The sequence below is a fragment of the Astatotilapia calliptera genome, chromosome 11 (assembly GCF_900246225.1).
Source record: "Astatotilapia calliptera chromosome 11, fAstCal1.2, whole genome shotgun sequence".
NCBI classification, from domain to species: Eukaryota; Metazoa; Chordata; class Actinopteri; order Cichliformes; family Cichlidae; genus Astatotilapia; species Astatotilapia calliptera.
This window is the reverse complement of record NC_039312.1, coordinates 12,497,494-12,523,187: the sequence shown is the minus strand read 5'-3', so window position 1 is coordinate 12,523,187 and position 25,694 is coordinate 12,497,494. Positions and strand designations below refer to the sequence as shown.

The 25,694-nt window shown below is 40.1% G+C and overlaps 3 protein-coding genes across 5 annotated transcripts; 2 read left to right on the top strand and 1 right to left on the bottom strand.

Moving 5' to 3' along the window:
• Window positions 1-1,008: 1,008 nt before the first annotated feature.
• LOC113032445 (snaclec agglucetin subunit beta-1-like) lies at window positions 1,009-3,051 on the bottom strand. Its single transcript, XM_026185365.1, has 2 exons — window positions 3,000-3,051; window positions 1,009-1,521 (listed from the first exon to the last, which is right to left on the bottom strand). The coding sequence occupies exons 1-2, from the start codon at window positions 3,016-3,018 to the stop codon at window positions 1,178-1,180; spliced, it is 363 nt and encodes a 120-aa protein (XP_026041150.1). The 5' UTR covers window positions 3,019-3,051; the 3' UTR covers window positions 1,009-1,177.
• Window positions 3,052-16,275: 13,224 nt separating this feature from the next.
• LOC113032303 (uncharacterized) lies at window positions 16,276-20,153 on the top strand. Of its 2 annotated transcripts, none has more exons than XM_026185137.1 (5): window positions 16,276-16,542; window positions 16,837-16,860; window positions 17,578-17,857; window positions 18,266-18,414; window positions 18,592-20,153. In XM_026185137.1, exons 1-5 carry the CDS (start codon window positions 16,509-16,511, stop codon window positions 18,936-18,938), a joined length of 834 nt encoding a protein of 277 aa, XP_026040922.1. In that variant the 5' UTR covers window positions 16,276-16,508; the 3' UTR covers window positions 18,939-20,153. The 2 variants fall into 2 exon arrangements, with proteins under 2 accessions (XP_026040922.1, XP_026040921.1); XM_026185136.1 differs by having other exon boundaries at window positions 17,554-17,857.
• Window positions 20,154-22,652: 2,499 nt separating this feature from the next.
• On the top strand, window positions 22,653-25,340 carry LOC113031351 (fucolectin-5-like). Of its 2 annotated transcripts, XM_026183357.1 has the most exons (4): window positions 22,653-22,912; window positions 23,207-23,230; window positions 23,958-24,249; window positions 24,657-24,837. In XM_026183357.1, the coding sequence occupies exons 1-4, from the start codon at window positions 22,879-22,881 to the stop codon at window positions 24,835-24,837; spliced, it is 531 nt and encodes a 176-aa protein (XP_026039142.1). In that variant the 5' UTR covers window positions 22,653-22,878. The 2 variants fall into 2 exon arrangements, with proteins under 2 accessions (XP_026039142.1, XP_026039141.1); XM_026183356.1 differs by lacking the exons at window positions 22,653-22,912; window positions 23,207-23,230 and adding an exon at window positions 24,983-25,340 and having other exon boundaries at window positions 24,106-24,249; window positions 24,657-24,805.
• Window positions 25,341-25,694: the final 354 nt, after the last annotated feature.

The following is a 25,694-nucleotide window of genomic DNA, read 5'->3' as shown; positions in this document are numbered from 1 at the left end:
CAAGGTGTGTTAATGGGAATTTTTGTTCATTCTTTCACATTTGTGAGGTCAGACACTGATGTTGGACAAGGAGGCCACATCAGGATGCCTGGCTCATAGGCTCTGCTCTCATTCATGATCTAATTAATCTAATTAATCTAATCTAATTCATCTAATCTAATATGGAGTCATATTGGAGCAGGAAGGGACCATTCCCAAACTGTTCCCAGAAAGATGGGAGTATGAAATTGTCCCAAAAAATATGCTGAAGCATGAAGAGTTCCTTTCACTGATAATGGAGGTGTTTAGAACACCAGAATTCAATGATCTGGATGAGTGAATATAGTGTATGAACACATATCAGCTTTTCTTGACACAAAACACAAATGTGCACATCCAGAGTGTCCTCCCAGCTAAACAGATGACTGCGCACAGATAAGAGACACTTGCTTCTGTGCAGAAAGTACCGTAGAAAAATTTGAAGTATCATATTTGACCTCTGACCTCTCCTTCAAATTCAAAATGATAACATGTTCATTAACCTCCTAGGACCTGGCATCATATTTTGGGTTGTCTAGACCAAAATACTTAATATTGCTCTACAAGGCCCTGATATCCACTTACGAGGACATTATACTGCCACTTTTCTATCGAAAGTTAAAACTAATGTCCTCATATGTGGCTCTCATTTTATCAGAAACAAAAATCAGGTAAAAAAAAAAAAAAAATCAGGTAATTCTTTGTTTTTACATTCATCAGGTCCCAATAAACCCAAAGAGCAAAGAGAAATTAAAAAAGGATGTCATGAAAGAGTTTGGGTCTAAGGAGGTTACATGCAATTCAGATAAAAATTATACAAATTATATCTTTTTTTTTTATTTTTTTCACAGCAAATTTTCATGAGACATACATGAGCAAATCAATAACTCCCAAAAAATTACCTTCAAGAGAACAAAAGCAAATTAAGATTAATTTCTATTTATAAACTGCATTTAATTAGATTACAAACAAAATATAAAATTGCGTTATTATACCACAGAATGATTATTTTTTTCTTAATTTCACCACTGTTTATCTTCCTGCTACACTGAGCCTGAACCCATCACCTTTGATTTATTAGAGGAAAGTTTGCTACAACCCAACAAGCCACTACTGACACCTGTCTAACTGAATAAACAAAACCAACCCATGGATCTTCTTACACTGCACAGATGAAATTATATTTATCATAAACAGACTTCTTGTACCACAAATGGTTCCCACTTGTATTCATGGCACCACTTATGCTACAGTCTGCTGTTCTTGTCTTGTCAGCCCACTGATCAAAACCTACACAATGATCATCAGCCCAGAACCAGAGGTCCAGGGTGCAGCTGTAGTGAAGACCCAGCCAGACAAAGGGAGTGTCAGCCTTCTGAGCCTCCAACTCAACCCAGACCTGGGTCTTGTTATCAAGGATGGAAACCAGATCCATGTGTTCCTCTCTGCAGTGGTACAGGGCGTCTGCCCATGTCTTGTTCTCTTTAATCAGTTTAAAGGGCTCTAAAAGGAAAAACATCAAGAAAATGAAACTTAGAAGCATCAAACCAAACAGTGTTTCTGAGTGTCTAACATGCTGCGTTAATCTAAGCACATAATTCTTCTTACTTATTCTCGCTTATTCTTTAAATGGTCTGTATTTATATAGCGCTTTACTAGTCCCTAAGGACCCCAAAGCGCTTTACATATCCAGTCATTCACCCATTCACACACAGATTCACACACTGGTGATGGCAAGCTACATTCTAGCCACAGCCACCCTGGGGCGCACTGACAGAGGCGAGGCTGCCGGACACTGGCGCCACCGGGCCCTCTGACCACCACCAGTAGGCAACGGGTGAAGTGTCTTGCCCAAGGACACGACGACCGAGACTGTCCGAGCCGGGGCTCGAACCGGCAATCTTCCGATTACAAGGCGAACTCCCAACTCTTGAGCCACGATTGCCCTCAAAGAGTTTCTCAGTCTTGTTCTCTAAAACCTAAAGAATTATGCGTTTGATCAACTGGTCCCGTAATGGAATTGATACCCTGCTGGGCTTGGGAGAGCCCGATTGTCCTGCGGAGACGTTTGCTGCAGGATACTCGATGGTCGGTTGCGTCGTGTGTCTGGCGACACTCTCGATGGAGGACATTGAATGACATCTACCAATTCGGAACCACAATAACAGAGTTCTGGCTGATTGGACCTGGCTTATCGAAGTAAAAGAAGCGGCTACAGCTGTTCAAAATCCCATAAGGCTGCCCGACATGATAGACAATGGGCAAGGCTGTGAGTACTCAGATTGTGTTTTGAACGCAAAATGGATAACATCTTGGAGAAGAACAACAGGAATTGAGAGGATTGGTGCCAGCTGAAGGCCTGCCAAGGTCGAAGCTGACTGGAACAACAAAAATTCTTCCATGATAACAGGATTGTTGTCAAAACTCTTTGTCCCTCCTTTAAGGCCATCCGCGTTGATCGAAGATTGTTGACTTTTGCTTAACCGGGTGAAGGGACACTTTCTCTCGGCTGAACACAGAAAACACACACACACACACACACACACACACACACACACACACACACACACACACGTACACTGACACAGACCTGCACTCACCCCCCACCCCCTCCAAATGCCTTTGAAGCTTATGTCTTCTATGTTGTGAGATGTGATCACTCATGTGCTGAGGTGTTTTTTTCTGTTCTCAAACTGATCTCGCTGTTGGAGCTCAGCCTGGGGGGAGTTCTTTTTTCTCCTCATCTTTCCTCATGTTGTGCATTTTCCATTGTTATATCTCTCTGACCTGACTTCCCCATGTGATGCTGTGTAATGTGTGTATGGTCGGGAGGGTAAGATGGCGCTGGCAAAGGTCGGCAGCCTTAACCCAATTTCCCTCGGGATGAATAAAGTATTACCAATCAATCAATCAATTTACACATTTATATTGACTCTACTGACTGACCAGTTAACTTAGTGGGTAAGAATGTTTTATTGTACCTTTTTTTGTGCCTTTCATCGTCACCTCACACAGAATCACAAGCCCAGATGTGTTTTTGTACACAGTTACATAACGCCCCCACTTTGGTCCATTTTCACAGTTAAATGTTTTATTTTCTTCTCTAGTAGTTGTGCTTATTGTTGCACACCTGTAAACAAAGACAAAAGGTTGGACAGATGTACAGAAAGAGTTTCTGGCTCTGTTTGATTAAATCATGCTGTAAACAGTGGAGACAGTCGAACAGCTGGATAATAAATGTGAGCTGCTGTCTGAGAACATTTTAGAAAGAAGGAAAACACCTACAAATAAACAACAAAGGAAAATGAGAATAAATAAAGATTTTTATATTCTTCACATATACTTGATTATTACTCCAAACCACATCACACCATATTAGACCTCCTATTTCATCTGATAGAACTGATACAGGGTTCTCTGTGTTACTGTATTACTGGATTTAAATGCACTTAAATATTCATAAAATTATCTAAAAAACATTGGACATGCTGGAGCCTGACTGAGAACAGAATGATTCAAAGTAAGATGAAGGTATTACTCAGTGGTGTCAGCAGCATTTCTCTCAGATGAGTTCCCGATGAGGATGTGAGCGCCTTCTAGATCAACATTGTCTTGAAATCTGTTGTAAATACTGATACAGGAAATTTCATATAGACCCAATAAGTCAACTGTCCACCAGCTGATGGGCCGTTGTTCTACAGTGTTAGAACATGTTTCTTTATTTCCGTCCAAAGCTCTGTCAGCAGTGTAATAAACACCATGCTGATCTGTGTAGACTGAAGACTGAAATGCCACTTTGTCATCCAGTTTGATAGTTTCCCATCCTGGACTACATCCTGATGATGTAACTGAAAGTAAAATAAAAGAAGAAAAAAGAAAAGAAACAATGTCAGTGGCAATAATACTTCAGACCAGGTCTTCTAGTGTTTTTTAGGAAAAATCTCCTTTTCACTCCTAAATAATGAATCTGAATTATGACTTCATGATCTGACTAAATCTTTTGTGGCAAACATATTACACACACACACACACACACACACACACACACACACACACACACACACACACACACGCACACACAGGTTATTTCCAAGCAGCCTCACTACATTATAAATGTTGAATAGTTTTGCAGTTAGTGAAAAAAAATTAATCAGAATTTATGAAATGAATAATTTGACTCTCAAAACATATCAAAGACTGCACGTTTATCAAAGCATTTATTTCTAAATCACGTTGATCACATATCATAGAACATAATTCAATATAAATTTACATTTATAACATATATTTATACAGATGTTTGTAAAATTGCTTCAGTCCAACAGAAAATCCCCACATGAAACATTCCCACAGATATGACGTCTACTGTAATGCAATAAATAAATAAATGAATTGAAAAATAAAATATAAAAATAATTTAAAAGGCATAAAATTAAATACTTTACAAATAAGTATAGTCAGAACAGAAGCACCATCATACTTTTTGATATAACCTGAAGAAACTGATTAGAAATGCACTCTTACCTGGATCCTTTTGAGTTGATCTTCCTGTGAAGTTTCAGAGAACGATGTAAGAATGAGTGAATTACTGCCAGCTCTGATATTGTTGTTTGGTAATACAGCAGAAAGCACAGAATGTAAACCATCCTTCAACACTCAGAAATGAAACTGGCTTTACTAAAGTCAAATCCTCTTTAAACTAAATGAAACGACTTTTGCTTTATCGAGCAGTTTGGATCAACTCACAGTAAAACTGAACTGTTATATTTGATCTTTTTCATTCTTTATAACGATCATTGAAACATCACTGTGCCAGGCAGGAACATCAAATGATCCACTTACCAATCAAAGTGATGAACAACAGACTCCACAGCATCTTTACTTTAGACTCTTTGCACAAATGTGTCCTCTAATAAGAGAAAGAAAAGACTTCTACCCTCACTCTGGAGTTTTCTGTAGACACACTGATGTTGATATGATCCCCTCTCTGAGTCAGAGCTGGATTTGTATTTCTGTCACTTCCCTCACAGCAGAAAACATGAAAATATTCATTTCTCCTGTTTACACTCAGAGTGAGGCTGTTATGTTCAGTAGGCAAAGCATTCCCAGACTTTTACATCTGATTTGCAGATGTGAAAATACCACGACTGTTATGATCACCATGTTCAAACTACATTCTGTGTGCATCCAAGTACATGCAAATACTTGATACTTAGCATAGCAGGAAATTTACTTCACCAGTGGAGGCTGTGTGAATAAAAGGTATTCAGTGACATTTCAATAGGTGGACATTTGGTCTACTTTAAAGAAAAACAGAGACATTATTAACAATCGGTCATTCATTAATAAGCTGCCGGGAAAAAACCTTCACAAGTCCATCATTGTGTCTACTTTCTGCTCTGCATCTGCATTTAGTCTGGATTTCATGTTTCATGCAGAAATTATTTATGGCAAAGTGCTTCACACACTGCTGAGTATTTGTAAATGTGTGCATGAGGGCAGGGATGCATGTTTGTGTCTGTGTGAGCCTGTTTCTCTAAGTCTATGTCAGGCTACCCCCAGGTGTGGGACCGATCTCACCACACTCCATACCAGTGGTTGATGCCCTCGGGCATCGGTGCGTTGGTTCAGAAGCCGGGCCTGGAAGTCCCAAAGTCAATATGGGAGACACCGCCAAGGGTGGTCAAGAATGACCGGACTAAGATCCTGTGGGACTTCCAGATACAGACGGACAAACTGGTGATAGCGAACCATCAGACATACTAGTGATGGACAAGCCAGTATACCGAGTAATAGCAGCATCAGGAATAACGAATACCAGAAGCTGGAAAAACAACAAGGGCTGAGAGAGGAGGTTAAGAAGATGTGAATGGTGAAGGCAACAGTGGTCCATGTAGTAATCAGAGCACTCGGGGCAGTGACCCCTAAACTGGGCAGGTGGCTCCAGAAGATCCCAGGAATGACATCTGAGATCTGTGTCCAGAAGAGTGCAGCTCTACGAAGAGCAAAGATACTTTACAGGATCCTGGTAAACATTTGTAATAACGGATGTGTGTGACTCTGAGTGAGGCACAGGATTGCTAGATCAAGGCTAGCGACCTTAAAATGGAGATTCCAGAAACTTTCTTTACCGCGATGATCAAGCATCAACACTTAAAATTCGAGAGCACTTCAGTCAATGTGATATTGATGTAGTTATTTTTATTCTCAGATGTTACCTGGGTCATGGGTGTGGAACCTTTTCTCGGAAGACCAGTGGAAGGTTTCCAAAGCCTTATCAATTCTCCTACTCACCTTTGACCTCAAAAGTCAAGGAAAAGAGGTTTGGAAAATGAGACTGGAAGCACATTTGGAATGCAACCTGGGTTAAGAGGCAAGAGGAAACAGGTGGAAGCACAGAAAAAAAAACATAAATACGACGAAGCAGGGGAAGTACACACATCAGAAACAGAAAACAACATTTACTGCAAAAACACAGGAAGACACAACTGAACACTTACTTAACTGAATTACTTCTAATGCACTAGTGGTTTATAAAACAGAGTGAAAAGGAAACACTGTGTCCCTGTGGTTCATGTTTTGATTTACTCTTTGCATGTGACATACTGAATGTAAATACAGAGGTTACAGTCACACGCTGTACTCAGCAAAATCTCCAGTGTTAAATTAACACTGGAGAGTGTCTATATGGGTCCACACCTCTGAGTGTTAAATACAACACTGTTGAGTGTTAAATTAAGACTTTTGACAGTGTTATATGTTTAAAAGTAATCTAGTCAGTTTTGAAGATTAACAAAGACTAACACTGAGCAGTGCTGATATTCTAACACTGGAAAATAACTCAAAATGTTAGAAATATTCCAGTGTTAATTTAACACTGGAGATTTTGCTGTGCTTGTCCTGATAACTTCATATATAATTTTTACACTGTAAAATGCTTGTTTCAGTTAAAATGGTCATTTGCACAAAAGTGTCTTTTTAATGTTTTCAAAGGGAGACAGTTCAGTAACGACCACCACCCGATGCCCCTTTTATTCAATCCATGAATTTGAACCAGTGATAACTATTCTGAATGCGTCTGTATGAGCAGTGAAATTACGGCATTTAAAGGGTTTTAATAATATAGGCTTCATTAAAGCCACAAAAACAACTGAGATCAGGTTCCACACCCATGACTGTATTTTGAACGGATGTAACACTGATTTCATCGAAAAAGGACCAGAACTTCCTGATATCTTTCAAAAGACAATCTGTGTTTTGTGCAGGATTTCCAACAGGTAAGCTGTGCAATAGTGAGCAACTGAGTGTAAAATCTTTACTTTCTTGAAAATCGTTTTTTGCAGTGTATGTAACTGAACTGATTTCTTTTGACACACATCTTTTTACTGACAGTCTGTCACCTAACCAGCCTCCTGCCGCTCAAGTCAGCTTCAGTCTGAAACTGCTTTTCATTAATCATATTTTTTAGGGTCTTGTTTCCCTCTGACAGCTTTGAATCAGCAGATGAGCAGGAGAGTGAGGGACAGCAGGAGGAGACCGTGAAGCTCAGCGAGGACAGAGTCTGGCTCAATGTTTGCACTTTTCAGGACAAGGTACAGCGTGTGACTGTAACCTCTGTATTTACATTCAGTATGTCACATGCAAACAGTAAATCAAAACATGAACCACAGGGACACAGTGTTTCCTTTTCACTCTGTTTTATAAACCACTAGTGCATTAGAAGTAATTATTAACCCCTCAAGCATGCACGCCTAACCCTAAATGCGATCTCCTCCCTTTGCCCCCGTATCTGGGGGTGTTGGTGCTTCAGAGGTTAAACTCTCTCCTGTAGTTTAACCTCTGGACCAGCTTCTGGTATTCGTTATTCCTGATGCTGCTATTACTCGGTATAGTGGCTTGTCCATCACTAGTATGTCTGGTTGGTTCGCTATCACCAGTTTGTCCGTCTGTATCTGGAAGTCCCACAGGATCTTAGTCCGGTCATTCTCGACCAGCCTTGGCGGTGTCTCCCATATTGACTTTGGGACTTCCAGGCCCGGCCTCTGAACTATGCCAGCCATTTGGTTATCATGTTCCATGTATGCCCTGCACGTTAGCATCTTGCACCTTCCTGCTATGTGGTTCATAAAAGTCATTCCTTATTTTACTGCCCTCTGCCATGGCAAAGTGCAAGTCCAGCATTAAACTTATGTGGTTCAGATTTATTAGTAAATGGAAAACTTTCTTCCATGTAAATAATTCTGTGTAGATGAATGGAATAGAAGACCATTCATGGCCACCATGAAAGTCAGAGCATCTTATTCTAAAAGAAAAGAATAAAATTATTCAAACAGCATCAAGGTGGGAAGAAATTTCACAAACTGACTTGTTGCAGTGGCGGTATCCTTTTACAATATCATGCTCAAATTCAGTGAGCTCTTTAGAATGACAAATTTTGTTTTATTACAAGAAACTCACAGACCTGTCACAGGTTTAAACGAACTTAAAACACCTGAGTTTCCTAACGTCTAAACTATCAATATTGAACAAAAAACTATGTATTGTAAGTATATATGGTCCAAATGTTGATGAACCCTCATTCTTCCACGGAATTTTTTAGTGCACTCTCTGAACACCTCGATTGCACACTCATTCTTGGCAGCGACCTCAACCTTGGACTAAATGAAGAAATGGATAGGCTCAACACAACAGGAACTCAGCGCAATTGGCAATCCACAAATATAATCAAACAGTATATGAGCGACTTTGGCCTTCGTGATGCATGGCGCTCCCTTCACCCCAACAGTAAGGAATATACTTTTTTCTCACATTTTCATCACTCCTACTCTCATCTGGATTATTTTTTGGTCAGCAGCTCACTGCTGAACGACATTTCAGACACTGAGATTCATCCTATAGCTGTCAGCGATCATGGTCCTGTATCTTTAACACTAATGCACAAGAATAATACTACGCCAAGTAAAAACTGGAGATTTAATACATCATTGCTTAAAGATGAAGACTTTATTAAATATTTTAAAAAGGAATGGACTTCATATTTAGACTTTAATGACACTCCCGGAATATCTGCTTCTGTTCTATGGGAAGCAGGGAAAGCTGTGATGAGAGGTAAAATAATTTCTTTCTCATCACACAAAAAGAAAGAAGAAAACAAAAATATTCAGGAATTAGAAAAAACCATCAAATCACTAGAAGAAGCCTACGCATGCGACCAAGATCAGGAAACATTGAACAAAATACGCAAAACAAAACTAGAATTAAATGAAACTATTAATAAAAAAACACAATTCCTTATACAAAGACTTCGCTTGCAGAATTTTGAACACAGTAACAAATCAGGTCGATTTCTAGCAAACCAGCTAAAAATAAATAAAGAAAAAACAACTATATGTGCTGCTAAAGATTTATCGGGGAACACAATATATGACCCTGGAAGAATAAACAACATTTTTAGGGATTTCTATGAAACTTTATACTCACCACAAATAAACCCATCTAAAAATGAAATTGATTTGTTTCTTGACAACGTAACTCTTCCAAAATTACTAGACAGTCAAGCAATGGAACTGGATTCGCCACTGACGCCAGGTGAACTCCAGGAAGCCCTGATAAGTATGCCCAATAATAAGGCTCCAGGTCCAGACGGCTTCCCTGCAGAATTCTACAAAGAATTCTGGACAATTCTGGCACCAGTATTCCACGGAATGTTGCAGGAAATCGAGGAAAATGGCAGACTACCACCAAATATGAATTCTGCCAACATTAGTCTCCTGCTAAAACCAGGCAAAGACCCTTTATTTCCCTCAAACTATCGTCCAATTTCTCTTTTAAATGTAGACCTTAAAATAATCTGCAAAGCTCTCTCAAAGAGATTAGAGAAAATGACCCCCCTCTTAATTCATCCTGACCAAACTTGTTTCATAAAAGGTCGGCACTCCTCAACAAACACTCGTAGATTACTTAATTTAATAGACTACTCATACGATAAAAACATCGAAACCATAATATTATCTCTAGATGCAGAAAAAGCATTTGACAGAGTTAACTGGAAATTTTTATTCGCAACTTTACACAAATTTGGTTTTGGAAACTCTTTCATAAACTGGATAAGAATATTATACAATTCCCCAACAGCTCGTATCAGAACAAATGACCAGACATCCTCCAGCTTCTGTCTCCTGAGGGGCACCAGACAGGGATGCCCACTCTCCCCTTCACTTTTTGCAATTTTTATCGAACCTCTAGCAGCAGCATTTAGACAGGCTACAACAATTAAGGGCATAAAATGTAAGAGCATAGAACATAAAATCAGTCTCTATGCGGATGATGTGTTGCTTTTTCTGCAAAACACACAAACCAACCTCTCTGAGGTAATTACTCTAATAAACTGGTTTTCAAGAGTTTCAGATTATTCAATTAACTGGCCAAAATCTACAGTTCTCCCCATTAACTGCTCCTTCCATAATTCTTCCTCTGCCCCACTACAATCTGGAAATATTAAATATTTAGGTATTAATGTCTCTCCTAAGCTTTCAGACTTAACTAAATTAAACCACATCCCACTTCTAAAGAAAGTAGAAGGCGATCTGACTAGATGGAAATCTTTACCCATATCACTCATGGGAAGGGTCGCCACTATAAAAATGATGATCTTGCCAAAAATAAATTACTTATTTTCGATGATCCCTAACAAACCATCACAAGATTGGTTCAGATCTCTGGATTCATATATTTCCAAATTCCTTTGGAAAGATAAACCCCCGCGTATCAGCTTAAAAACGCTACAAAGAACCAAGGATAGAGGAGGATTAGATCTGCCTAATTTTCACCAATACTTCTTAGCCAACAGGCTTCAGTTCATCTCAGAATGGTTAAAACATACCTTCTTAGATGAGCCCTGGCTAGATGTTGAACAGGCACTATGCAAGGATCTAGAGATTTCAGACCTACCATTTATTAGCTCAAACATCAAAAGACATGAATGCTTTAAAAGTATCAACATCAGCTTCTCTCTGACAGCATGGTGGGAGTTTCTAAAAATAATGGAGTCTTCATTAATCCCATGCAAACGTACACCTATCTGGAATAACCCTGACATATTACAAAACAATAATATGATTAATTTCCCAGAATGGAGTTGTAAAGGAATTAAATACTTAGAACATATATTAGAGGGAACAGAATTTATTCCATTTGACAGACTAGTTGCACAATATGGGATCAACAAGAAAAGATTTTTAGAATATCAACAAATTAAATCCAGAGTAAAACAGAAATTTAACCTCAGTCAAGTTGAATTACAAACACCACCAAGTGCGGCACATTTCCTTACTCTTAAATCCCCCAAATTATTATCTAAAATATACAGAACACTTTCTAAATTAGATGAATCAATATCCCTTCCTATTGCAAAGTGGGAAGCAGATTTATCAGTCAGCTTAGACCAAAACTTCTGGTCTCAGATATGCTTAAAAACCTTTAAATTGATTAAAAATCCCAGTTTGCAATTAATACAATACAAAATACTACATAGAGTGCACTATACAGGTCATCGGATGTTCAAGATGGGCTTTACATCTTCCAACAACTGCTCACACTGTCAAGGCAATACACCAGACAATTATATCCACACTCTTTGGTTCTGTCCACCAGTGCAGAAGTTTTGGCGCGAGATATGTGAAGACTTATCAAAGTGTCTGAAATGTAAAATTCCAACCTCCCCTTTAGTATGCTTGTTGGGAAAATTGGATGAGGTCACTACAGAAACTACTACAGTCCACATGGTTTTCACTGCCCTATGCATCGCCAAGAAAACGGTCCTCATGAACTGGAAAAATAAAAATAATCTTAATTCTAGCCAATATAGAAACTTCTAATGGATCACATTAGTCTCGATATAGCCTCTGCCACCACATTAGATCAATCCCTCTGGGCTCCATTGATCGGCTCCATCACTTAGCGGGGGTAGGGGGTCGTGGTTTGGTCCTGCCTCAGCTACTGTGGTTAATATGGAGTTGGGACAGGCTTAGGGCGCCTGGAGGACCCCTAGAGACATTATCCCTGGAGGGCTTAACCCGGGGGTTGTGTTCATAACCTGGTTAGTGGCTCTGGTCGCTCTTAGAGGTTGTTCTCCTCGTGGCTGTGTGCAGCGGGGCTGGAGGATGGTCTGTACTGGTGGACGTAGGTTACTGGCCTGGTGGCCTGGCTGCCCCTGAGTGGATCCGGGGCAGGCGTGGGGGTTTGGGGTTCGGGGGTGCTTCGCCTCTGTGCTGGGGCTCTGGCTGGGCCTTGGGGGCTTCGGTCCTCGTCGGTGTGTCACCGAGGTTGTGAGCGGGTGGGTGCACGGGGACTCAGCCCTGGCGCAGGGGGCCTCTTGTGCATCGGCCTAACTGGGGGGCTCTTCAACTGGCGGGGAGGTTGTTCCATCCTTGCAGGAGTCCACTCTGCAGGTGGGGGAGAGACATAAGAGAGGTGGAGAATAAACTTAACCTGGGTGTCTGTAGTCTTGTGTAGTCTGGGAGACGATTGAATGTTGGTGTGGGTACAGTTTCCTCTGCGGTGGGGTAGGGTGGGCTGCCCCGGGTCCTGTGGGGCTTGGCAGTGCTACCGTAGGCCCCGGTCTGGATGGACCTGGGCTCCCTTGCCTTGGTGGGTACCAGAGGACGAGGGTACCTACTGGGGTCAGCGGGGGAGCTGGCCCTAGGGAGGGGCATCCTCCCCTCCCTCCTTTTCCTCCCCATCCCCGGCTACCTCCCTCTTCCCGCTCCACCACACTCACCCACACAAGTAGGTCCTTGGGGTGCGAGTGTGTCACAAGGGTGCAGGGGAGACACCTGCTGCTCTCTGGCAGCAGCACCATGCTCTCCCTTGTTTTAAATGCACTTTAGAACAACACGCAGCAACACTACACATGAGCGGGAGGAGGGAGGTATGGGGTCTTCACACACCCCCGTTCTCTGCTAGCCATCGGGGCGGGGGGGCTGGGAAGAGATGTTAGCTGTCCGATTGGCCTCCCTGCTGCTGCGGAGCCTGGGACGGTCTGCTTGCCTCCATCCCGGGGGGAAGGGTAACATCTCTTGGGTCTGGGTTCTGTTTCCCCCTCTGGGGGCGAGGGTACCTGGACCCGGGGTATAGAGTATGTTTGGGGAGTGTGATTGTGTGTACATGTCCATTTATGTCAATCCTTACGTTGGGTGAGTGCTGAGTGTTTGTATATGTGTGCATGAGGGTGGGAATGCATGTTTGTGTCTGTGTGTCTGTGTCTATTTGTCAGGTCGGGTCTTAGACTCCACCTCTCTGGGAACTCCCAGGCCCTCCAAGGCCTATCTCCCCTCACCACACTCCCTGCCGGTGACTGATGCCCTCATGGGTCGGTGCATTGGTGGTTCTTGGTGTCCGGGGCTGGGTACTGGGTATGTACCGGCTCACTCCCGGTGGCTACTTGGTAGGGCCTGGCGCCTGTTGCTCGGTCAGGCCTCCTCCTCCTCTGGGCCTGCGGCTCGGTGCACTCTGGCTCAGCTGGCTGCCGGCAGAGCCGGCGGGCACGCCGGTGCAGCCCCCTCTAGCTTCTGCTCGGTTAGATTAATGCGATGCTGTTGTGTTTAGTATGCTGGTTGGGTTTTTTTTTTGCTTGTTTTCTATTCTTCTTCTCTCAACAGGTGATCCAGGAGATTTTTTTCTCCCCCCTTTTCTCACTGTCCCTCTCCCCTTCTGTTTTTCTTTTCCTTCCTCTTTCTTTCTCCCTTTCCTGTCCCTCACTCATGTCTGTCCCGTCTGTAACATCTGAAAATAAAATATAATAAATAATAAAAACAAAGGTCAGTCAAATGGACCAATACGGCAATGCCACGATGATCCATTTGGCAAAGTAAATCCATTGGGTATCCTTGTTGGTCTTCAGACAACAATTCTGATGGCTAAAGAACCAAATAGGACAGGCAAAAGAAAAGAAAAAAAAGAATGACAAATTTTTCGGGTTTTTGTAAAGACAAACTGCAAAGCTGAGTCTTACACATCCATGACCAGGGTGCATTTGTGTGAAAGACCCAGAGGAGCTCAGATATGTTTTTCCCCACAAAAAAATACTTCAGGAACCAGTGATGCTATATACTCTGAGCATGTACTATGGTCAATGTAACCTCTATGAACCTTCATGAACTTTAACTAATTAAATTCAGAGATTATAATAATATTGTAATGTTCTTAAAATAAGTGTAAATCAACATCTGCAACATTTCCAGTCTAATATTTTCCTCCTCAGACTCATTCTAACACAACAATACGCTTTAAGACACCACTTAGCAACACTTGGCCAGCTACGCCACTTAAAATCAATATTTAATATGAAATCATTTCCAAATACTAAATCTTTAAGTGATGCCACTTTAAAGAAAAAAGTTATTCATATTTCACTATAGTAGATTCCAAATAACACACTGTGGTTGATGATGGAGGTTTTCTGCTTTCTACCAGAGCTCCATCTACAGTGTGCTGCTTGACCTTTATGCATATCTGCAAATCTCAGGAAAGGAGGCAACTCTGTTACATTCACTGAGATCAGCAGACGTTTAGAGTTTGAGAGTCAGGCTGCTGTGTTAACATTAATAAAAATAAATGAACCTACTAAAAAAGCCTTTTCCTGCTCCTTCTCTATCTCCTCTGTTAAAACCCTCTTTGCTTCCACTGGTCCATTCAACTCGATTGTTTTTACATCCTGCTACTACCAGTCCAACTATTTATATTGGGGCGATCGTGGCTCAAGAGTTGGGAGTTCGCCTTGTAATTGGAAGGTTGCCGGTTCGAGCCTCGGCTTGGATAGTCTCTGTCGTTGTGTCCTTGGGCAAGACACTTCACCCGTTGCCTACTGGTGGTGGTCAGAGGGCCCGGTGGCGCCTGTGTCCGGCAGCCTCGCCTCTGTCAGTGCGCCTCGGCAACCTTCCAATTACAAGACGAACTCCCAACTCTTGAGCCACGATCACTTCTGAAGGCTGATTCATGTGTTGAAATTGGTTTAGGAGCAGTTCTGAGCTCAGGAGCTGCTTCATGTTTGAATCTCAGATCCTCATTTTATGCAGCAGCGCCACCTACTGCTCAAAGCAATGAACTACCAGATGAGGTTGAATATTGTCTCCTTGGTCTACACACCTCCATGTTCACTGAGCTGTGTGCTTTATCACTACTCTTTCACCCTCTTTTACACATGAACACAGTGACAGACCTGAGTCTGAAACCAAGTACCAATGAAAAGGAACTCTTGATTAAAATGACTTAGAATATTTTTTTTTTTTTAAAACAAGAACTTCACACTGTGATAATAAAACACACCATGACTTAAGTCTGATATGCAGATTCCTGTGCTTTCGCAGCAAAAACCATGATGCTGCTTTACTTTGAATATCCCAGCTGCTTCTCTGCTCCAATGACCAAATGTATTTAATGTGCACAAATCAAAGTGAGAACTGCACTTCAAGACTGTACATGATGGAATTCATGTTATTAGTGATGAATAGGACTCACCCTGCAGCAAAGGTGCAGAAGCTACAGGGGGCTGCAGTGATGTGTCTGCAGGCTGTGCTGGCAGCCAGCTGCGGCAGAGTGCCGGGCCCAGCCACGCGAGGTATGAGGGCCCCTGCCTTCTGGTAGGGGCCCGACCGAGCCACGGGCGCCAGGCCCCGCCAAACAGCCACCGGGAGTGACCCAGTACATACCTAAGTGCCCAGCCTGGACACCGAGAACCACCAACGCACCGATACCTGAGGGCATCAACCACTGGTATGGAGTGTGGTGAGATCGGCCCCCACACCTGGGGGTAGCCTGACATAGACTTAGAGAAACAGGCTCACACAGACACAAACATGCATTCCTGCCCTCATGCACACATTTACAAATACTCAGCAGTGTGTGAAGCACTTTGCTATAAATAATTTCTGCATGAAACATGAAATCCAGACTAAATGCAGATGCAGAGCAGAAAGTAGACACAATGATGGACTTGTGAAGGTTTTTTCCCGGCAGCTTATTAATGAATGACCGATTGTTAATAATGTCTCTGTTTTTTTCTTTAAAGTAGACCAAATGTCCACCTGTTGAAATGTCACTGAATACCTTTTATTCACACAGCCTCCACTGGTGAAGTAAATTTCCTGCTATGCTAAGTTTCAAGTATTTGCATGTACTTGGATGCACACAGAATGTAGTTTGAACATGGTGATCATAACAGTCGTGGTATGTTCACATCTGCAAATCAGATGTAAAAGTCTGGGAATGCTTTGCCTACTGAACATAACAGCCTCACTCTGAGTGTAAACAGGAGAAATGAATATTTTCATGTTTTCTGCTATGAGGGAAGTGACAGAAATACAAATCCAGCTCTGCCTCAGAGAGGGGATCATATCAACATCAGTGTGTCTACAGAAAACTCCAGAGTGAGGGTAGAAGTCTTTTCTTTCTCTTATTAGAGGACACATTTGTGCAAAGAGTCTAAAGTAAAGATGCTGTGGAGTCTGTTGTTCATCACTTTGATTGGTAAGTGGATCATTTGATGTTCCTGCCTGGCACAGTGATGTTTCAATGATCGTTATAAAGAATGAAAAAGATCAAATATAACAGTTCAGTTTTACTGTGAGTTGATCCAAACTGCTCGATAAAGCAAAAGTCGTTTCATTTAGTTTAAAGAGGATTTGACTTTAGTAAAGCCAGTTTCATTTCTGAGTGTTGAAGGATGGTTTACATTCTGTGCTTTCTGCTGTATTACCAAACAACAATATCAGAGCTGGCAGTAATTCACTCATTCTTACATCGTTCTCTGAAACTTCACAGGAAGATCAACTCAACAGGATCCAGGTAAGAGTGCATTTCTAATCAGTTTCTTCAGGTTATATCAAAAAGTATGATGGTGCTTCTGTTCTGAATATACTTATTTGTAAAGTATTTAATTTTATGCCTTTTAAATTATTTTTATATTTTATTTTTCAATTCATTTATTTATTTATTGCATCACAGTAGACGTCATATCTGTGGGAATGTTTCATGTGGGGATTTTCTGTTGGACTGAAGCAATTTTACAAACATCTGTATAAATATATGTTATAAATGTAAATTTATATTGAATTATGTTCTATGATATGTGATCAACGTGATTTAGAAATAAGTGCTTTGATAAATGTGCAGTCTTTGATATGTTTTGAGAGTCAAATTATTCATTTCATTAATTCTGATGAATTTTTATTCAGTAACTGCAAAACTATTCAACATTTATAATGTAGTGAGGCTGCTTGGAAATAACCTGTGTGTGTGTGTGTGTGTGTGTGTGTGTGTGTGTGTGTGTGTGTGTGTGTGTGTGTGTGTGTGTGTGTGAGAGAGAGAGAAATGTTTGCCACAAAAGATTTAGTCAGATCATGAAGTCATAATTCAGATTCATTATTTAGGAGTGAAAAGGAGATTTTTCCTAAAAAACACTAGAAGACCTGGTCTGAAGTATTATTGCCACTGACATTGTTTCTTTTCTTTTTTTATTTTTTTTTACTTTACTTTCAGTTACATCATCAGGATGTAGTCCAGGATGGGAAACTATCAAACTGGATGACAAAGTGGCATTTCAGTCTTCAGTCTACACAGACAATGGTGTCAACTACACTGCTGACAGAGCTTTGGATGGAAATTATTTGACATTTTCTGCCACTCTATATGAAAACATCAGCTGGTGGACAGTTGACTTATTTGGTCTATATGAAATTTCCTGCATCAGCATTAACAAAATGGATCCTTTCAAAGTTGATCTAAGAGACGCGCACATCCTCATCGGGAACTCATCTGAGAGAAATGCTGCTGACACCACTGAGTAATACCTTCATCTTACTTTGAATCATTCTGTTCTCAGTCAGGCTCCAGCATGTCCAATGTTTTTTAGATAATTTTATGAATATTTAAGTGCATTTAAATCCAGTAATACAGTAACACAGAGAACCCTGTATCAGTTCTATCAGATGAAATAGGAGGTCTAATATGGTGTGATGTGGTTTGGAGTAATAATCACGTATATGTGAAGAATATAAAAATCTTTATTTATTCTCATTTTCCTTTGTTGTTTGTTTGTAGGTGTTTTCCTTCTTTCTAAAATGTTCTCAGACAGCAGCTCACATTTATTATCCAGCTGTTCGACTGTCTCCACTGTTTACAGCATGATTTAATCAAACAGAGCCAGAAACTCTTTCTGTACATCTGTCCAACCTTTTGTCTTTGTTTACAGGTGTGCAACAATCAACACAACTAGTGGAGAAAATAAAACATTTAACTGTGAAAATGGACCAAAGTGGGGGCGTTATGTAACTGTGTACCAAAACACATCGGGAGGATTTTTAATTCTGTGTGAGGTGACGATGAAAGGCAGAAAAAAAGGTACAATAAAACATTCTTACCCACTAAGTTAACTGGTCAGTCAGTAGAGTCAATATAAATGTGTAAATGTTGACAGTAAGAATTATGTGCTTGAATCAACGCAGCATGTTAGACACTCAGAAACACTGTTTGGTTTGATGCTTCTAAGTTTCATGTTTTTGATGTTTTTCCTTTTAGAGCCCTTTAAACTGATTAAAGAGAACAAGACATGGGCAGACGCCCGGTACCACTGCAGAGAGGAACACATGGATCTGGTTTCCATCCTTGATAACAAGACCCAGGTCTGGGTTGGGTTGGAGGCTCAGAAGGCTGACACTCCCTTTGTCTGGCTGGGTCTTCAATACATCTGTGGCTTCGACTTCTGGATCTGGGTCAACGATCAGTGTGTATTTTTTGATCAGTGGGCTCCAGATGACACAAGAACAGCAGTCTGTGGCATGAACACTGCCATGAATACAAGTGGGAACCATTTGTGGTACAAGAAGTCTGTTTATGATAAATATAATTTCATCTGTGCAGTGTAAGAAGATCCATGGGTTGGTTTTGTTTATTCAGTTAGACAGGTGTCAGTAGTGGCTTGTTGGGTTGTAGCAAACTTTCCTCTAATAAATCAAAGGTGATGGGTTCAGGCTCAGTGTAGCAGGAAGATAAACAGTGGAGAAATTAAGAAGAACTTTTCTATTAACACTCAGAAACATGTTATTATTATAAATTACTTTTGATTGTATTTCATGATACACTGATATGATGATTATATGACACTTAAAAAATTAAGCATTCAGTGTTTTCTATAATTTTGAATTGACATATATATATATTATTTCCTTTAGTTGTAAATGGATCGTTGGCCTTTGAATTGTTTTACTCGCGTCTCTCATGTTTAAACCTGCTGAACAAATAAAACATAAACTGGAAAACAAATGTTTGTCAATTCAGTTTATTTTTGTTGGGATGTTTGTCAAGTTTACAGACATTCAGTGACTGTGTTTGTGTTTCAGATTGTCTCCTTTAAATTCACTAAATAACTCCATATATGATTTTTACACTGTAAAATGCTTGTTTCAGTTAAAATGGTCATTTGCACAAAAGTGTCTTTTTAATGTTTTCAAATGGAGACAGTTCAGTAACGACCACCACCTGATGACCCTTTTATTCAATCCATGAATTTGAACCAGTGATAATTATTCTGAATGAATCTGTATGAGCAGTGAAATTACGGCACTTACAGTGTTTTAATAATATAGCCTTCATTAAAGCCAAAGACACTGAGAAAAGGTTCCACACCCATGACTGTACTTTGAACTGATGTTACGTTGATATAATCAAAAAAGGCCTTAAGTTCCTGATATCTTTTAAAAGACAAAATGTGTTTTTGTGCAGGATTTTCCAACAGTTAACATCTGAGAATAAAAATAACTACATCAATATCACATTGACTGAAGTGCTCTCCTTTTTAAGTGTTGATGCTTGATCGTCGCGGTAAAGAAAGTTTCTGGAATCTCCATTTTAAGGTCGCTAGCCTTGATCTAGCAATCCTGTGCCTCACTCAGAGTCACACACATCCGTTATTACAAATGTTTACCAGGATCCTGTAAAGTATCTTTGCTCTTCGTAGAGCTGCACTCTTCTGGACACAGATCTCAAATGTCATTCCTGGGATCTTCTGGAGCCACCTGCCCAGTTTAGGGGTCACTGCCCCGAGTGCTCTGATTACTACATGGACCACTGTTGCCTTCACCATTCACATCTGGTGACAGCTCTTATGCAATGGCCACCATGAAAGTCAGAGCATCTTATTCTAAAAGAAAAGAATAAAATTATTCAAACAGCATCAAGGTGGGAAGAAATTTCACAAACTGACTTGTTGCAGTGGCGGTATCCTTTTACAGTAGCATGCTCGAATTCAGTGAGTTCTTTAAAATGACAAATTTTTCGGGTTTTTGTAAAGACAAACTGCAAAGCTGAGTCTTACACATCCATGACCAGGGTGCATTTGTGTGAAAGACCCAGAGGAGCTCAGATATGTTTTCCCCCACAAAAAATACTTCAGGAACCAGTGATGCTATATACTCTGAGCATGTACTATGGTCAATGTAACCTCTATGAACCTTCATGAACTTTAACTAATTAAATTCAGAGATTAAAAAAATAACTACATTGTTTATAATAATATTGTAATGTTCTTAAAATAAGTGTAAATCAACATCTGCAACATTTCCAGTCTAATATTTTCCTCCTCAGACTCTCATTCTAACACAACAATACGCTTTAAGACACCACTTAGCAACACTTGGCCAGCTACGCCACTTAAAATCAATATTTAATATGAAATCATTTCCAAATACTAAATCTTTAAGTGATGCCACTTTAAAGAAAAAAGTTATTCATTTTTCACTATAGTAGATTCCAAATAACACACTGTGGTTGATGATGGAGGTTTTCTGCTTTCTACCAGAGCTCCATCTACAGTGTGCTGCTTGACCTTTATGCATATCTGCAAATCTCAGGAAAGGAGGCAACTCTGTTACATTCACTGAGATCAGCAGACGTTTAGAGTTTGAGAGTCAGGCTGCTGTGTTAACATTAATAAAAATAAATGAACCTACTAAAAAAGCCTTTTCCTGCTCCTTCTCTATCTCCTCTGTTAAAACCCTCTTTGCTTCCACTGGTCCATTCAACTCGATTGTTTTTACATCCTGCTACTACCAGTCCAACTATTTATATTAACCTTCCTCATCCTGCTATTAATAATAATATGGCAATTATAATAATGACTGTGGCTCAAATGTAATAAAATGATTTTTGTGGTTTTATGTGATGGTCAGTGACCAACATGCATCATAAATATTTTTAGACATGGACACATGCAGGTAATAAAATGTTAGTGTACTAATATATGCTGTGTTATTGCAGATAAACTTGTTAGACTGTAGTGGACCTCTTATCACTTCTGAAGGCTGATTCATGTGTTGAAATTGATTTAGAAGCAGTTCTGAGCTCAGGAGCTGCTTCATGTTTGAATCTCAGATCCTCATTTTATGCAGCAGCGCCACCTACTGCTCAAAGCAATGAACTACCAGATGAGGTTGAATATTGTCTCCTTGGTCTACACACCTCCATGTTCACTGAGCTGTGTGCTTTATCACTACTCTTTCACCCTCTTTTACACATGAACACAGTGACAGACCTGAGTCTGAAACCAAGTACCAATGAAAAGGAACTCTTGATTAAAATAACTTAGAATATATATATATTTTTTTAAAAACAAGAACTTCACACTGTGATAATGAAACACGCCATGACTTAAGCCTGATATGTAGATTCCTGTGCTTTTGCAGCAAAAACCATGATGCTGCTTTACTTTGAATATCCCAGCTGCTTCTCTGCTCCAATGACCAAATGTATTTAATGTGCACAAATCAAAGTGAGAACTGCACTTCAAGACTGTACATGATGGAATTCATGTTATTAGTGATGAATAGGACTCACCCTGCAGCAAAGGTGCAGAAGCTACAGGGGGCTGCAGTGATGTGTCTGCAGGCTGTGCTGGCAGCCAGCTGCGGCAGAGTGCCGGGCCCAGCCACGCGAGGTATGAGGGCCCCCTGCCTTCTGGTAGGGGCCCGACCGAGCCACGGGGGCCAGGCCCCGCCAAACAGCCACCGGGAGTGACCCAGTACATACCTAAGTGCCCAGCCCTGGACACCGAGAACCACCAACGCACCGATACCTGAGGGCATCAACCACTGGTATGGAGTGTGGAGAGATCGGCCCCCACACCTGGGGGTAGCCTGACATAGACTTAGAGAAACAGGCTCACACAGACACAAACATGCATCCCTGCCCTCATGCACACATTTACAAATACTCAGCAGTGTGTGAAGCACTTTTCCATAAATAATTTCTGCATGAAACATGAAATCCAGACTAAATGCAGATGCAGAGCAGAAAGTAGACACAATGATGGACTTGTGAAGGTTTTTTCCCGGCAGCTTATTAATGAATGACCGATTGTTAATAATGTCTCTTTTTTTTCTTTAAAGTAGACCAAATGTCCACCTGTTGAAATGTCACTGAATACCTTTTATTCACACAGCCTCCACTGGTGAAGTAAATTTCCTGATATGCTAAGTTTCAAGTATTTGCATGTACTTGGATGCACACAGAATGTAGTTTGAACATGGTGATCATAACAGTCATGGTATGTTCTCATCTGCAAATCAGATGTAAAAGTCTGGGAATGCTTTGCCTACTGAACATAACAGCCTCACTCTGAGTGTAAACAGGAGAAATGAATATTTTCATGTTTTCTGCTATGAGGGAAGTGACAGAAATACAAATCCAGCTCTGCCTCAGAGAGGGGATCATATCAACATCAGTGTGTCTACAGAAAACTCCAGAGTGAGGGTAGAAGTCTTTTCTTTCTCTTATTAGAGGACACATTTGTGCAAAGAGTCTAAAGTAAAGATGCTGTGGAGTCTGTTGTTCATCACTTTGATTGGTAAGTGGATCATTTGATGTTCCTGCCTGGCACAGTGATGTTTCAATGATCGTTATAAAGAATGAAAAAGATCAAATATAACAGTTCAGTTTTACTATGAGTTGATCCAAACTGCTCGATAAAGCAAAAGTCGTTTCATTTAGTTTAAAGAGGATTTGACTTTAGTAAAGCCAGTTTCATTTCTGAGTGTTGAAGGATGGTTTACATTCTGTGCTTTCTGCTGTATTACCAAACAACAATATCAGAGCTGGCAGTAATTCACTCATTCTTACATCGTTCTCTGAAACTTCACAGGAAGATCAACTCAACAGGATCCTGGTAAGAGTGCATTTCTAATCAGTTTCTTCAGGTTATATCAAAAAGTATGATGGTGCTTCTGTTCTGACTATACTTATTTGTAAAGTATTTAATTTTATGCCTTTTAAATTATTTTTATATTTTATTTTTCAATTCATTTATTTATTTATTGCATCACAGTAGACGTCATATCTGTGGGAATGTTTCATGTGGGGATTTTCTGTTGGACTGAAGCAATTTTACAAACATCTGTATAAATATATGTTATAAATGTAAATTTATATTGAATTATGTTCTATGATATGTGATCAACGTGATTTAGAAATAAGTGCTTTGATAAATGTGCAGTCTTTGATATGTTTTGAGAGTCAAATTATTCATTTCATTAATTCTGATGAATTTTTATTCAGTAACTGCAAAACTATTCAACATTTATAATGTAGTGAGGCTGCTTGGAAATAACCTGTGTGTGTGTGTGTGTGTGTGTGTGTGTGTGTGTGTGTGTGTGTGTGTGTGTGTGTGTGTGTGTGTGTGTGTGTGTGTGTGTGTGAGAGAGAGAGAGAAATGTTTGCCACAAAAGATTCAGTCAGATCATGAAGTCATAATTCAGATTCATTATTTAGGAGTGAAAAGGAGATTTTTCCTAAAAAAAAACACTAGAAGACCTGGTCTGAAGTATTATTGCCACTGACATTGTTTCTTTCCTTTTTTTATTTTTTTTTTACTTTACTTTCAGTTACATCATCAGGATGTAGTCCAGGATGGGAAACTATCAAACTGGATGACAAAGTGGCATTTCAGTCTTCAGTCTACACACACAATGGTGTCAACTACACTGCTGACAGAGCTTTGGATGGAAATTATTTGACATTTTCTGCCACTGAATATGAAAACATCAGCTGGTGGACAGTTGACTTATTTGGTCTATATGAAATTTCCTGCATCAGCATTAACAAAATGGATCCTTTCAAAGTTGATCTAAGTAGTGCTCACATCCTCATCGGGAACTCATCTGAGAGAAATGCTGCTGACACCACTGAGTAATACCTTCATCTTACTTTGAATCATTCTGTTCTCAGTCAGGCTCCAGCATGTCCAATGTTTTTAGATAATTTTATGAACATTTAAGTGCATTTAAACCCAGTAATACAGTAACAGAGATAAACCTGTATCAGTTCTATCAGATGAAATAGGAGGTCTAATATGGTGTGATGTGGTTTGGAGTAATAATCAAGTATATGTGAAGAATATAAAAATCTTTATTTATTCTCATTTTCCTTTGTTGTTTATTTGTAGGTGTTTTCCTTCTTTCTAAAATGTTCTCAGACAGCAGCTCACATTTATTATCCAGCTGTTCGACTGTCTCCACTGTTTACAGCATGATTTAATCAAACAGAGCCAGAAACTCTTTCTGTACATCTGTCCAACCTTTTGTCTTTGTTTACAGGTGTGCAACAATCAACACAACTAGTGGAGAAAATAAAACATTTAACTGTGAAAATGGACCAAAGTGGGGGCGTTATGTAACTGTGTACCAAAACACATCGGGAGGATTTTTAATTCTGTGTGAGGTGACGATGAAAGGCAGAAAAAAAGGTACAATAAAACATTCTTACCCACTAAGTTAACTGGTCAGTCAGTAGAGTCAATATAAATGTGTAAATGTTGACAGTAAGAATTATGTGCTTGAATCAACGCAGCATGTTAGACACTCAGAAACACTGTTTGGTTTGATGCTTCTAAGTTTCATGTTTTTGATGTTTTTCCTTTTAGAGCCCTTTAAACTGATTAAAGAGAACAAGACATGGGCAGACGCCCGGTACCACTGCAGAGAGGAACACATGGATCTGGTTTCCATCCTTGATAACAAGACCCAGGTCTGGGTTGGGTTGGAGGCTCAGAAGGCTGACACTCCCTTTGTCTGGCTGGGTCTTCAATACATCTGTGGCTTCGACTTCTGGATCTGGGTCAACGATCAGTGTGTATTTTTTGATCAGTGGGCTCCAGATGACACAAGAACAGCAGTCTGTGGCATGAACACTGCCATGAATACAAGTGGGAACCATTTGTGGTACAAGAAGTCTGTTTATGATAAATATAATTTCATCTGTGCAGTGTAAGAAGATCCATGGGTTGGTTTTGTTTATTCAGTTAGACAGGTGTCAGTAGTGGCTTGTTGGGTTGTAGCAAACTTTCCTCTAATAAATCAAAGGTGATGGGTTCAGGCTCAGTGTAGCAGGAAGATAAACAGTGGAGAAATTAACCAAAACTTCTCTATTAACACTCAGAAACATGTTATTATTATAAATTACTTTTGATTGTATTTCATGATACACTGATATGATGATTATATGACACTTAAAAAACTTAAGCATTTAGTGTTTTCTATAATTTTGAATTGACATATATATATATTATTTCCTTTAGTTGTAAATGGATCGTTGGCCTTTGAATTGTTTTACTCGCGTCTCTCATGTTTAAACCT

What these genes read in the sequence shown, in the direction of transcription:
- LOC113032303 (XM_026185136.1), top strand. Translation starts at nt 16,509, where the DNA reads ATGCTGTGGAGTCTGTTGTTCATCACTTTGATTG. An exon ending in AATGCTGCTGACACCACTGA is followed by an intron (nt 17,858 to 18,265) that starts GTAATACCTTCA and finishes CTTTGTTTACAG; the next exon opens with GTGTGCAACAATCAACACAA. An exon ending in GATGAAAGGCAGAAAAAAAG is followed by an intron (nt 18,415 to 18,591) that starts GTACAATAAAAC and finishes TTTTCCTTTTAG; the next exon opens with AGCCCTTTAAACTGATTAAA.
- LOC113031351 (XM_026183356.1), top strand. Translation starts at nt 24,167, where the DNA reads ATGGATCCTTTCAAAGTTGATCTAAGTAGTGCTCACATCCTCATCGGG. An exon ending in AATGCTGCTGACACCACTGA is followed by an intron (nt 24,250 to 24,656) that starts GTAATACCTTCA and finishes CTTTGTTTACAG; the next exon opens with GTGTGCAACAATCAACACAA. An exon ending in GATGAAAGGCAGAAAAAAAG is followed by an intron (nt 24,806 to 24,982) that starts GTACAATAAAAC and finishes TTTTCCTTTTAG; the next exon opens with AGCCCTTTAAACTGATTAAA.